Source organism: Colossoma macropomum, unplaced genomic scaffold (genome assembly GCF_904425465.1).
Source record: "Colossoma macropomum unplaced genomic scaffold, Colossoma_macropomum, whole genome shotgun sequence".
Lineage (NCBI taxonomy): Eukaryota > Metazoa > Chordata > Actinopteri > Characiformes > Serrasalmidae > Colossoma > Colossoma macropomum.
The window spans coordinates 35295923-35310172 of NW_023494803.1; the positions used below are offsets into that span (position 1 = coordinate 35295923).

The 14250-nt window shown below is 40.1% G+C and overlaps 1 protein-coding gene across 1 annotated transcript in view; it reads left to right on the plus strand.

Annotated features, from left to right (window-relative positions):
- Positions 1 to 14250, plus strand: part of kif6 (kinesin family member 6) — a 100816-nt gene that overhangs the window by 55189 nt on the left and 31377 nt on the right. The window contains exons 14-15 of the mRNA XM_036593817.1: positions 12432 to 12534; positions 13948 to 14003. Of these exons, the coding sequence (XP_036449710.1) occupies positions 12432 to 12534; positions 13948 to 14003 (159 nt within the window). The remainder of the gene's footprint in view (positions 1 to 12431; positions 12535 to 13947; positions 14004 to 14250) is intronic.

The following is a 14250-nucleotide window of genomic DNA, read 5'->3' on the forward strand; positions in this document are numbered from 1 at the left end:
CTGCTGGACTGAGAATAGTCCACCAACCAAAAATATCCAGTCAACAGCGTCCTGTGAGCAGCGTCCTGTGACCACCAATTACATCTACAGGGTGGGCCAACAATGCAGGTCTAATAGAGTGGACAGTGAGTGGACGCAGTGTTTAAAAACTCCACTGACCACTGAGGAACAGGGTAAAAGGGGGCTACCAAAGTATGCAGAGAAACAGATGGACTACAGTCTGTCACTGTAGAACTACAAAGTGCACCTATATAGTAAGTGGAGCTGATAAAATGGACAATGAGCGTAGAAACAAGGAGGTGGTCATAATGTTATGCCTGATCGGTGTATAACTATGTTTATGTTTGAAACTCTGTCATGCCTGAGTTCACTGCTTGTTTTGGGTAGTAAATAAAAGGGGCTGTATTTGCATTGTAGACATCGAGACCCCTGGTTCCTGTCACCACAACTGCAAAGAAATCTGAGTCAATAAATTTCTCTACAATTACAAGTTTTACATCAAACCACTTTGAATGACTTTGTTTTCATCTCAACCAGTGAATTATGCAGAAATGTTAAAAAATCTGTTGAATTTTCCCTTCAGTGTGCACTCATTCACAGACTGCTCTTAGGCCGGTTGTTAGCTGAAGTTAGACAAAGCAAACATTATATTCTATTTAACTGTTTTTATTGATTGTGTGTGATTGTCTTCCTTACTGGACATGGCTAATTCCATTAGATGGGTCTTGTCTCATCCACTGTGTACTTAGAACTTACTCGAATTGAACACTTGAGTAATAAATGAACATTTACCAGAAAAACACTGGAACAGGGACATGGTCTTACTCAGCCGAATGATAATTGACACAAGAAAAACATTAACTCTTCAGCACATAGCGATCTAAGAAGTTGTTTTCAGGTCTCTGAAAGTGGACCAGGAACTCAAACTCAGAGAATAAAACCATCCATCCCTTGCCACTTGTAAGCAAATCCAAAGCTTTTGGAATGTTTTTAGGCTTGTCTCACTCTGCAGCAGGGGATCTGCTCTGTTGCAATGCTCCGGTGTTGTAAGGCCTCAGTCTGTCTGCATGCAGTGAAGAACAGAACGGATGGGCCTGATGTTATCCAGAAGTGCTTTGCGTCAATCTAATCAAAGGGCCAAATCACGGATGGAGCAGCTGGGGAAGGAATGTGTGCTTTCTTTGATTGGTCCTGAAATATCACATTCTAGAGGAAGTGCTTAGTTCAAGAGATGCTGAGGATCTATAACTGTTTCATGATCGTGTAGAGTTAATGGAATTATACGAAAATAGTGTGTTCACTGATTCCCATGGATAGATTTGAAAAATATCATGAAGTTTATCTCGAAAAAGCTTTGGAGAAAGTTTTTTGTGGTAGTAATGTTTGTTACATGATTGTCTCATAAAAGCAAGTAACAGTACGTTTGGTTTTATAAGTGTGACTTGTAAAGATCATGACTAACCCAAACAAAACCAGCAAGCATGGTTTGTGTGGGTTGTGGTAAATCCGAGTACTGTTTCATGTCGAAGCTTTGCTGATGTGACTGTGCTTGCCTCCCACTACCCATGACCACAGTCATATATCCTCCATGCCACATGCCTGCCACCTCCAGTGCTGATGCCATAGAAGCTTGTTTATGGTCATATGCAATGATGACATGGATTTATTGGTGAAAAACAACCTACTGTAATGGCCACTATAGTAGTATTTTATCTTGGATACAATTTAAACACTTAATGTCATTTTATCTTTGGTCAGAAATAATGTCTGTGTAAAGAGAGATGTGTCAGAGGTCCAAACATACATTGATGCATGATTCAGTTTGATGGGGCTCAATCAACTGCAATGATATTTTGGAATCTTAGAACTGATTATAACTAATTATAGTAGTATTCATTGTTCAGTACTGTGCAAAAATCAGTCAGATTCAAGGTTACTAAATATGATATCAACATTTTCAGTATTTAGTGTGTCCACCCTTTATTAAAGCTTCCATTCTTTTCAGGAGACTTGCTTTCAGTTTTTCAAAGAAATCTGCAGGGATATTTTTCCACACCTCAGAGTTCGGTCTTAGAATTTGGTCTTGCTTCTAAATATCCAAATAATCCCAAACACGTTTACTGATGCTGAGATCTGGACTCTGGGTTGCTCAGTCCATTGTTCTATGAACACCAGCAGCTTGTTTGTTTAATGAGCAAATTTTATTTAGTGCTACACATCCTTTCAGACTCATAGCGCTGAGTCGTCTTCTCACAGTGGAAGGATGGACAGAAACACCTGTGGATTTTTTCAGATCTGAAGCAGCTTGATTTTCTCCTCTCTCTCAGAGATGAAAGCTTTAAGTGCTGCTTATCTGATGGGGACAATGTTGGTGCAGCATTGTTAGGAGTCCCATTTTCTCTGTAGCTTTTAATCATTTTAGAGCTCCAGTTTTGGAAACTCCTATTTTTTCTTGACTTGAATTTTGGACTTGTACCAAAATTATCCAGACATCCGTAAGTAACGAATTCATCTACTTCCGGTTGCCATTTAATTCAATTACATGTACAGACTTTGTATAATATTCATTAAAAGCACTGATCAATAGAATGGGACAATCTGGAGCAGCTGCATGTGACCCTAACGTCACAATGCTCAATGCCAAGCATCAGCTAGAGGGTTCTAAAGCTTCCCCAGCTTTGGGCTGTGGAGCAGTGGAACTTTGTTCTCTGGAGTGATGAAGCACCATCCAGTACCTCTGGGATGCGTTGGAGTGATCCAGAACTAATCACCTAACATCAGTACCTGGCCTCACTGATGCCCTTGTGGCTAAATGCAAAAGGATTCTCACAGCAATGTTCCAACATCCAGTATAAGGCCTTTCCAGAAGTGCAGAGGCTGTTACTGCAGCAAAGGAGGCTGAACTTCCTATTAATTCCCTTGATTTCAGAAGAAATGTTGGATAAGCAGGTGTCCACAAACTTTTGGACATGTAATGGGCTCCTCCATTTACGTTTACATACGTAAATTGAATTATGGTAAAAACTGAGATTTCATAACACATTGAATTGTTTTTTAAAGAATCGTGTTTGAATCAGATGCCAGTGTTTGTGTATAATGCCAGCCTCGTCGACTGTAAACTGATTTTAAGAGATCAAGCCTGACAGTTTGCCCTTGACTTTAGATTTCAAAAGTGCGTAAATGTCCACAGCTGTTGGTTTACTTATAGTTGCGCAATTTTAAGTGCGATCTGGAGATAGGGCTACTCTGCCTCGAAGGCAGTATGGGTACAGCTGGATAATTGCAGACCTCTGCTCCTCTTGGATTAACATTAAGAGTATATAATGAGTGTGACCTTTCCATAGGAGCCATTCTGGCTCTGTGATGGCCCTTTGAAAGACCAGAGTCTCTGCCTTTTAAGCACCGTGGGACTTGATACCTTTTTTTGCTATTGTATTCTCATTGTACTGCTCTGTTACAGTATGCAGTAATACAGTATGCAGACTAGCTCAAAAGTTTGGGATCAACATTCAAAAGTTTGGAATCATGTTTTTATTAATGTAAAACTAATTTAGTTGCAGGTACATGTTTGAAATGATGTTAAAGTATCACTGCTGCTGGAATCTAATTTTGGACCATTTCTGTTTTGTTATGAAATCATGAAATTTTAACACAGTGCACAGGGTAAATTAAGTTTTCAAACAATGGAAGTTTTTGTGCAATAGTGACAGTATGCTCAAGTGTTCCATATCAGGTGTTCTCTGACTGGCTGGCATGATAATCACGCAAACTGTCTCAATCTTTCTAAAAAATTACAGTGCTGAAAAGAGCTGAACGATGTGTGTAAAATATCAAATTGCGATTTTTCTGACTAGTATTGCGATGGCAATTTAACCGCTTAAAACCTCAGACTTACTACATACTAAGACTTATTATTCAGTAGCTACAGGGACTTCAGTGCAAACTGATTGTGCTATTCTTAGGTTAAAGAATTGTGTAATAAAACTGGCCATTGAAGAGGTTATATGTGTTTTCTTTAAATTTATCTCCAGGCTATTTTTGGCCTTGAAGTCAAGCACATCTATTATTTCAGGCTTAAGCCAGTGTACGAGTTCTGCAATGTTAGATTAAATCCCATTATCTAAAACATGTTAAGATAGCTGTGAATAATATGGGATAAAATTAAAATTGCAGGTCTTGCAATTTGAAAATTACACTTTTTCAAATTTTCATTTTATTACAAAAACCAAAAGATTATTTGCTGAGCCCTAGTCCAGAGCACAGTCCAGTTTTTTCCCATGTGGTGTAGCTACATGACCTACAGGACCGTGTACACCAAAGTAAAGAGCTTAAAGCGTTCTGCGGACCTCCGTAACCCAATATGCCCTTTAGAAGTATTATGTCCAGGAAGTCGTCTAAATCTCTTCACGGTTCTCTTCTTCGGTCATTTCTGGCTGTGGCCTCCTGTTGTGGGTTTGTGAATAATGGCTTTATTCACTCTAAGCTGCATGCTCGCTTGCCCCTAGTTCAAAGAGAAGCACAGCTTGTTTCTCTGTCGCATGGACACATGGTGCTCCCTGTTGCTCTGCTGAACCGCTGCACCTGAGCTGAGATGGACAGCCACTTCCATTCTTTACTGTAAGCAGAGCTTCTATTGAGATAATACGTATAGCAGACCAGGCTGTCTAAACTCTGAATCAAACCACTCTTGAGGATCAGAGGCCTTAACTCTTTTAGTTTCCCCTCAGAGGAGCGTGCCTGAGGAGTAGAGCAGTTTCAGAAAGTGATGGGTGCTATGGGATGTGCACCATGCCACCAAGTCAGCCATTGCCTTGCCATCAAGTCTTTGACTCACTTCCATCACCATTTCCCCGAGGCCTAAAAACATCAGCAGTGCAAAACTCCTTACTCTCTGGATGTGTTTCTTATTACAAAACACATTCTTACATATGCTGCAGCTTTCTGATTACTCATCTGATTGTCATCTCAGTTTATGCCGATAGAGTACCGAGAAATTCCAGCTTGGCTTCTCCAGCTAAAAAATTGTGGTGGTCGTAACCCAGCCCCTCTAGAACATTTAAAGTGTGATGTCATGTTGCTTGTGGAGAAATATTTCTGGAATGCTCTAGTTTATGATTCAAAGATGAAGCTGTTTCCTTCGCATGACTGTTGGGGAGTTTTGTTGTGGTTGGCTGTTGCAAGACCTACTTCAGGGACGTTTCCTGTTTTTAATCAGGGTATTCCAAAAATAAAAAAACAAAATTCCAAAATGCCTGGCGATTAATCTCGCATGGGCTCGTTTCTGCTCCCTCTGCACACTGTGTAATTGAAATCATGTGATAGATTTAGGGGCTTAGGAAAATGCCACAATCTATAAATGCAGGAAAGGAATTCACAATACAATTGTCTTTGATTTCCATGCCGAAGGCAGAAGCAGCACAGATGACTAAACAATGCCAGAAGTCCCACATTTAACTCAACACACTTCTGCTTGGCATCCACAATGTGTTAAGTGTCTTTTAAATATGTCATAGGCTACACGTACCATCCAGTGTGGAGTGTTTCTCTAGTAAAACGATCACCCGAGTAAAAATAGTTGGTAGTTAGTTTTAATAGAAGCTGATTAATAGCTCTGTTTGTCAGATGAAGCTGGAGCTGTGGGTGATTAGAGGACCTTTTGCCTGCAGTTTGTAATGAAGTGCAGACGAGAAAGTGTGTGATGTTAAGAATAAACATGCCCTGGATACAAAGCTGTGTCACTCAGTAAAACAATCTTTTGTTTTTACTGTATTACAGCTGAATAGTGCATTGTGTTTACAGTGGTTTTTTTTTATTATTATTATTTTTTTTTAAAAAAGTCTTCAAATGTGAGGTGGTGCGACCATCCAACCATTTTGTTTGCCGTCATTTTACTTTATAAATGTTTAAAATATTAACATGTCGCACATTAAGGCAACTTTTAAAAGAACTAACTGCAAAACTTTTGTCTGTAAATGTTTATTTGCTTAAATGGCACAACAGACAACAAAGGGCATTTATTCTGACATGCTTGTAAGAAAGAGTAGGCAGAGTATTGCGTCACAAAGAAGACCTAGTTGGTCATTATATCAGGTTCACTTCATTAAATGCACCTCTTTGTTTTCACACTCTTTGTCCATTTTATCAGCTCCACTTACTATATAGGTGCACTTTGTAGTTCTACAGTTACAGACTGTAGTCCATCTGTTTCTCTGCATACTTTGTTAGTCCCCTTTTATCCTGTTCTTCAGTGGTCAGGACCCCCACAGGACCACCACAGAGCAGTTATTATTTGGGGGGTGGATCATTCTCAGCACTACAGTGACACTGATGTGGTGGTGGTGTGTTAGTGTGTGTTGTGCTGGTATGAGTGGATCAGCCACAGCAGTGGTAACTCAAATAATTCCCACCTTGTGGGGGTCCTGACCACTGAAGAACAGGGTAAAAGGGGCTAACAAAGACTACAGTCTGTAATTGTAGAGCTACAAGCTACAAAGTGCATCTATATGGTAAGTGGAACTGATAAACTGGATAGTGAGTGTAGATACAAGGAGGTGTACTTAACGAAGTGGCTGGCTGGTGAATGTGTGGATGCGAAAGTTCCAAGCATCAGAGAAAATACTCATTAATTTGGGCATTAAGCATTTATTTGATTCAAAAACCCACAGACATTAAGAGTAATGCAAACAAACAATAAACGATACTTTGTGATTTGATGTCTGTTGGTGTGCTCAACCATTTCCAAAGCTCTCGTCAAGGAAGTCCAGCAAGAGCAACATTTAAAAAAATTAAAACATCAACAGCAAAATCTTGTTTTATGTAACAGTATTTATATTTAATTGTTTTTATTATAATGTTAGAGGGTGTTTTACTTTACCAAGACAGTTTTGCTGTCTTGGGTGCCTAAAACATTTGCATAATTCATTATATATACCATCCATACATATATCTCTTTATCATTTACTCTCTTGATAAGAAAATATTATTTATCATCATGACAAAGCACAGCACATTTCTATTGTACAGTATGCATTAATAAAGCCCAACAGGCTTCTTGTCTTTGTCATTAATCACGATCAAGATTTTCTATAGAATACATACTGTATCATATGTCAGGCTACATACACAACATTAAGATCAGTAATTGTTCAGTACAAGACATTAAACATTTAATATCCAGTGTATGTGGCTGTGCATGCTTTTGTTTGAGATCATCTGAATTTAACAGATGTCACTTTGTAGATAAAAGACAGAAGGTTTCAGTTGGTTTTCCTCTTGTGCATTAATCATGAAGATGAAGGAATACATTGCCATGCCATATGACATGGATCTGTACTACTGCAGGTAATTATACTAAATATGCTGACCGTATGGAGTCCACTTACTGCCAGCATTTTAGAAACATGGGTTTTAAATGTGCTCGGGTCACGTCTGAAAACATAGATGTCTCGTACTTGATTGAAAAGTGCTGAAAGGCCCAGTAGATTTATCTCTGAGAACACACTGAAGTTTTGATTAATATCTTGTCACAATAATGGACATGTAATTGTGAAGATTATTCCTGGAAGGCATTAGTTGCTATTAGGGTGTACATTATTTCTTCATCTCAATTTTTCATCAGAACACTGTGTAGATTGTTACATCCATGTGAACTGAGCAGCCTTTTCCACAGTGAGTTAGGCAAAGACTAAGTGTTGTTGCAAAGCGTAGATAAAGTCATGGTTTATTCCTCTGTTCCTCCATTATGTTGTGTATGGCCTTGCCCCACATTGCACTTCTCTGTTTTCAGCTGTTATTTAACTACTCCAGATAGCGATTAGCTAAATTTGGAGTGTTACAACACTCGCAAATGAATGTGATTCCCATGAGTGCTCTGTGGTTTTTCCTGTATTTAGTTAATTACCTGAATTACCTATTTACAATGTTTAAATTGTTTCCATACTTTACCTCATTACGACTGAATTACAGTATAAGCAGGTGCATTCGCTTTATTTTATTTATTTATTTACTTTTGCTGGCTTGTCGGAGTTTTCTCAATTGCAGTGCTTCTATTAAAGACCTGCACAGCTAAAAATAATCATTTTAAGAGTTTAACCCCTTAAATGACCTTCTGGCAGGTCTTAGCTTCCATTTCACTCTCATATCTTAAAAACAACTTAGCAGGTTTGCATTGCTGTCCATGTAGTTACTGAATAATAAGCCATAGACTTTAATAAGCCTTGAATTTCAGGGTTTAAATCTGTTGATGATGGTGCATTATTGTGTGTGTCCATTAGTGTGAAGTGACTTCATGTTACTGGCTTACCTACTCTATCAAGAGGAGGTCAAATGGTCAGAAACTGACCACGTTACAAAATGATCTTTACAGAAACATTTCATAACACGTTTAGAACATCATAGTAATGAAGGAAGACTTCACTAAAGTCTGAGACTGAGGTGGACGTGTCTTTCTCTTGTAACTTGATTCATATGAAATGCTACAAAATCACTGGAATTCCTACAAATTTTGATGCGATTGGGTTGTTAATACAGCACAGCTTAAAGGGGCAGATTACTGACAGTCTGCTGGAGCTTTGCAACTTCATAAATAATATTCAACTAGTATAATATAAACACCTATTTTGCTCACATGCTTTTTGTATGAAAATCTGTTTCCTCCAGGTGAAAGTTTTTTATCCTGATTTATTTTAGGGTTAAACTGTGACCATTAGATCAAAATAATTACTTATTTTCTAAAGATGTTGATCTAAAGACTTTTGCTGTACAACACTGGGCAAACCTCACCTGTATAACACTGACCCTCCTGTTGAACTCTTACTATTTAATCATAGCCATTGCTTCACCTGCTTTTCCCCTTTTCTGTGTTTTAATATTTTATACTAATGTTAAAACCTTATCCTCTGTTTATTTTGCTCTTTCTTATTGTTTACTGTCCGGTGTCGACCAGAGAAGGATGGGTTCCCTATTTGAGTCTTGGTTCCTCTCAAGGTTTCTTCCTCTTGCTCTTAGGGAGTTTTTCCTTGCCACTGTCACCTTCTGTAAAGCTGCTTTGCGACAATGTCTATTGTAAAAAAAAGAGCTATATAAATAAAGTTTGACTTGACTTGACTAGTAAGTCAAAAGAATGTGTTTTTACTCATTGATAAAGTATGTAATATTTCTAGGGATGCACAGTGATATCTAAATCATATCGGTATTGGCAGATATTTGGTTAAAAAACATACTGGTGGGGCTCCCGAGTGGCGCAACCGTCTAAGCGTTGACCCTATCATCAGGAGATCGCGAGTTCGATCCCTGGTGATGCTACAGCCATCCGTAGCCGGGAGTCCGAGAGAGCACAACTGGCCTCGCTCTCTCTGGGTGGGTGGGATGGCCCCTCCCTCTCCCCCCGTCACTCAGCGCGATGCTAGTCAGCGCAGGCGTCTGTTAGCTGACGTAACAGATCTGGCGGTTGGCGCTGTCCTCCGAGCGCGTTCGGCTGTCCAGTGACGTTGCGTGAGCGGCAGTTCGAAAAGAAGTGGTGGTTGGCTTCACAGGTCTCGGAGGAAGCCTGTGTTAGCCTTCACCCTCCTAGCGTTGATAGCATCGTGTGATTGGGGGAGTCCTAACTAGCGGGTGGAATTGGAGACGACTAAATTGGGGAGAAAATCGGGTAAAATTAAAACATACTGGCATTGGATAGATTAGAGAAATTTGAGAAAATTATTTTGAAATGTTATGAAATGTTTATTTTTGACTGGTGGAAGGAGCTGAATGTAAGCATTGCTATTTCAGAGTATTTTATCGTTTTATCTCATCTCAGTATTTTGTGCTTTGAAAAGGAAACTTCTATAAATACATACACAATGAGACAAAATCACAAAATAGATTGATTTGATGACCTGGGCATGGTCTCGCCCCTTGTATGTAACACCTGATTAATGTTCTTGCCGGTATATTCATCATGAACTGAACTGAAGCCCTGAACTGCTGGAGGTTCAATGTATACATGGTCACATAAAGCACACAGCTGCTCTGAGAATGCTATGGAGTGATTGTGGCTTTAACAGAATTTGGGACCAAACCAATTCCCAGCCAGCGCTGTGAACATCAGTTAACTGTCTAAAACACAATCATCCTGTGTTCATGTTGCTGCTGGCCCTCTATTACATGCCTGTCCGACTGTTACATGCCTGCTATTGCATGGCCTGGTGCACATTAGCTGACCTACACGTCCCCCTGCGGTGCTTATTTTGAACTCCTAACTAGATTATAAAAGGGAATGAAATCTAAGTAAGACTTTTCGGCTTGATAATTTATCTCGCCTGTCTTGCGGTGATTCATTTACTGTATTCTGTGGTTGAAATGTCTCACCGGAGCTCTAAAACAGGAGTTCTTTATGCACACTCCAGTGAGCATCTCTTGGTGTTGACCTGCCAGAACCAGTCATTGCTCTGCACCTGGCTTCATTTATATCTGACAGCTGTTTTGGCCAGGCCTTCCCAGGTCAGTGATTTCAGCCCGTTTCTGAGCTGGAGCTTTCTGCTCCAAAGGATTGTGAAAGCTCCACACAGCTCTGACAGCATCCAGCACCTTCTCAGGAGGATGGAATCTCTCAAACAAACACGCCAACAAACAGAGAACATCTTGGAAGTGGGAGGACGGTTCCAAGATGTGTTGTCGCATAAACGTCCCTTTGCTAAGAACAAACAGCCTCATTTCAGTCATGTGCAGACCATGGGCTTGTCTGTTTGAAACTGCTGCTGAATTGGGGCTGCACGATATATTATTTGTTTATCATTATCACAATGATGAGTTTTGCAATACTAATATGGGCAGAAGGCCAAGTGAGACTTACCAATCACGGGATTTTTACTGTGCGCTGTTAGCATAGTAACACATTATAGCAGCATCACGTTAGTGAGTCACCGGTGTGTTTTTGACATATTGCACATCACATTCATCACATATGTAGCAATACCAGTGCAATACTAGTATTTTGTGCATATGGAGCAGCTCTATTCTTACACCAGCTTTCCTGATGCAGAACACTGGAGGAAACACTGTTACTCGTTGTGTATGTCTGTCTTGTTACTGGGTGAATGAAGGCAGACATGATGAGCATAATACTGTGCAAAAATCAGAGACCACCCTTCCTTTATTTAATTTCCATTTAAGACTTAAGAGTAAAAGTTATTCATTCAACATATATTTAACAGAAAATTACACAGAAGCCTCAACAACTAAATACAACATCATATTTTCAGTATTTAGTTTAGGCCACACTTTGCCTTAATTACAGCATCCATTCTTTTCAAGAGACTTGCTTTCAGTTTTTCAAAGAAATCTGCATGGAAAACACTTTTAAAGTTCAGTTTTAGAAGTTGGTTGCATTTCTCATGATCACAGTGGCCCAAAACACATTCAGTGATGTTGACGTCTGGACTCTGGGCTGGTCAGTCCATTGTACTGAGAACACCAGCTGCTTTTGTGTTTTCTTTGTGTCTTCTTTTTTTTGCCTGTTTCATTTTCTCAACAATGACTTCTTGACAGTTACATATTGTTTTAGTTGAGTCCTCTCACAGTAGAAGGATGGACAGAAACACCTGTGGATGTTTTCAGATCTGAAGCAGCTTGGTTTTCTCCTCTCTCTCAGAGATGAAAGGTTTAAGTGCTGTTTATCTGATGGGGACAGTTTTGGATTTCTACTGTGTCTTGCATGGTTGCTAGGAGTCCCATTATCTCTATATCCTAGCAATAGTTTTGGAAACTCCTGTTTTTCCATTTTTTCCACTTACTACACTTATTAATATAAAATTCCAGTGGATTATTCTACATCTGTTTGAGAAGTGTCAACTGAAAAAAGCATAACTTGTACTTAATAGCCGTTTTGACTAGAAATGAAATAAGTGAAGATTGATCTCTTTTGCAGAGTTTTGTAATTAAACCCTTAAACAGTAAGAACTCATCATTGGGTTCAGACTTCAGTCTCTCACACTTGTAACTCCACAACTTAGGTTCATAATTTTTACAATTAATTGCAGAACAATAAACCTGCAGTTTAAAGGCTTATATACTAGTGGAAGAGCAATATGAAAGTAAAAACTGTGGATTATTACCATCTTTACTGATTTGAGTATGGAGATTGCTAAAGAAAAGCCAGGGTATCTCCTTCTTGTCTCAGAAACATGGTCCAAGGAATTTGTCTGGTCAACCTCATTGCTTAACCTCAGGGTTTTTCTACTCTGCCTGTATCAGCTCAGATCTCTCTTTTATTCCAGCTTGCCACATCAGACACGAGGCTCATTTTGGATAATGATATGGTCTATAATAGAATAAGAGCCGTCTGACAGTGTGTGACTTGTGGTGAACTGATCAAGTGACATGATCACATATTAGAGAGGCTGTCTTTTTACTCAGCATTGGTTTCTGACATGCTTCCTTTTCCTTCTCAGGACCAGAGCTGTCTATAGGCCGGCAAGAGGCATTTGAAGTATTTAGGAGAGATCATGAGGATCGTCTCACCATTGAAGACAATAAGGCCATACTCAAGCAGAGGTCAGTCTCTTTTGACAGAATGGGTAAAGTTTCATCCACTAGATATAGACAATGAGTGATAGACAATGAGTTCCCAGTTTATTAGGTACACCTTCCTTCAGCCTTTGCTCATTTTGACAAGTATACCTACCAAATACAGATGGTGCACTTTGTAGGTATACTGTTACTGACCAATGCTGCACAATTTACCAGCCACCCTCCACCTCAGTCCTGGAGGATGGATTCCTGTAGAGTTTGGTGGTTTTCTTTGGTGGGTTTATTTAAAAAAAAAGGCTTATTATTCAGGAACTACAGGGACCTTAATACTAACTAACTGAACTAACTCCACAACAGCTAGCGAGGGGGAATTACACTGACCACAGTATGGAGTTGCTTTGCTAGCCGAAAAGAGTGCTTAGCCGCAGGGGAAAGTCTTACTCCACAGCTGCGGTGCGTCCCAGAAGCATCCGGCCCAGGAAGCCTTGAAGGCCGAAAAAAGTCCTTAGCTATGAAGGGGTAGTATTTTCCTCCAGTCAAACATCACCAGTCCCTTCAGCCCAAGCGGCTGTCCCAGGCAGCCATGTGGCTGCAATGTAGTGTCGCATAGGCAGCTGGCCCAAGAGGCCTCCTAGCCACAGCATAGCACTGCTCATACATCCAAACACTACTGGTCCAGGCAGCCCCACAGCTGCGATGTAGTGTCAATCAGGTCCCTGGTCCAGGCAGCCTCGTAGCCGCAATACAGCGTCACTCAAGCGGCCAGTCCAGGCTGCATCATAGTTGTGATGTAGCGTTACCCAAACGACCAGCCCGAGAAGCCTCTGAGCCACAGTTGGTAAATTGGTCTTGGCCGTTAAGGGGCTAATTACATCATATCTCAGTGCTGTTGTTGCATTTATTTGATAGGCAAAGAACAGAAAAATGGCTAAAATTCGTAGAATTTAATTTAGTAAGAAAAATTCCAGTGCATCCAACGATAAGCCCAGTGTATCTTTTTTACAGTGGTAGAAACATAGAAAGTGCTGACTCTACACACTGATGTTTCACTCTGGCCAATGTGAATGTGCATGTTAGTTCCAGTCTTTAACTGTACACCTACAAGGTGTACCAACAAAGTAGGTGTGTCTAGGTGTGACAGTGAGTGTAGGCAGTGTATGAAAAATACAGCAAAATTGCTGAGCCTGATACACTTTGTGTGAGTGTCGCTACTGATTTGAAAATGGTCCCCCAGCCAAATATTCTCTAGTCATCAGTCCTCCAATGGTGGCCTTTTTTCAATGACAGATAGGCTAAATAGTGACTGACCAGTTATTCATAGCAACGGATGTTCTACAGGTAGTAGGTGTTTTAATGTTTCTAATAAACTGGCAACTAAATGCAAAGCATTTTATGATGTGAATATTTTTCACATGAGTGCTTCATGTTGATTTACAGGTTTGCAGAGGCTAAGGCACTTGGGGAGCAGGTTAACCAGGCCAGGAACAGAGTCAGTAAGTAATTCAGGTTACCAAGCATTCTAAACACTGCGTGTACAGTCACTAACAGAGGGCTGAGCATTACTTGCCAACAGCTTACTCTCCAGAGCTGTGAAGATATAAAACTCTGACTGCCAAGAGCATCAGCGCCATTAATACCGTTACCTTGATCAAGAACAGTCCTCGGATGGCTCCCTGATGTGTCTGTTCTGTTGCTAACGCACAATGTTTCAAAACCGCACTGTTGGATAACAGCCCTTTT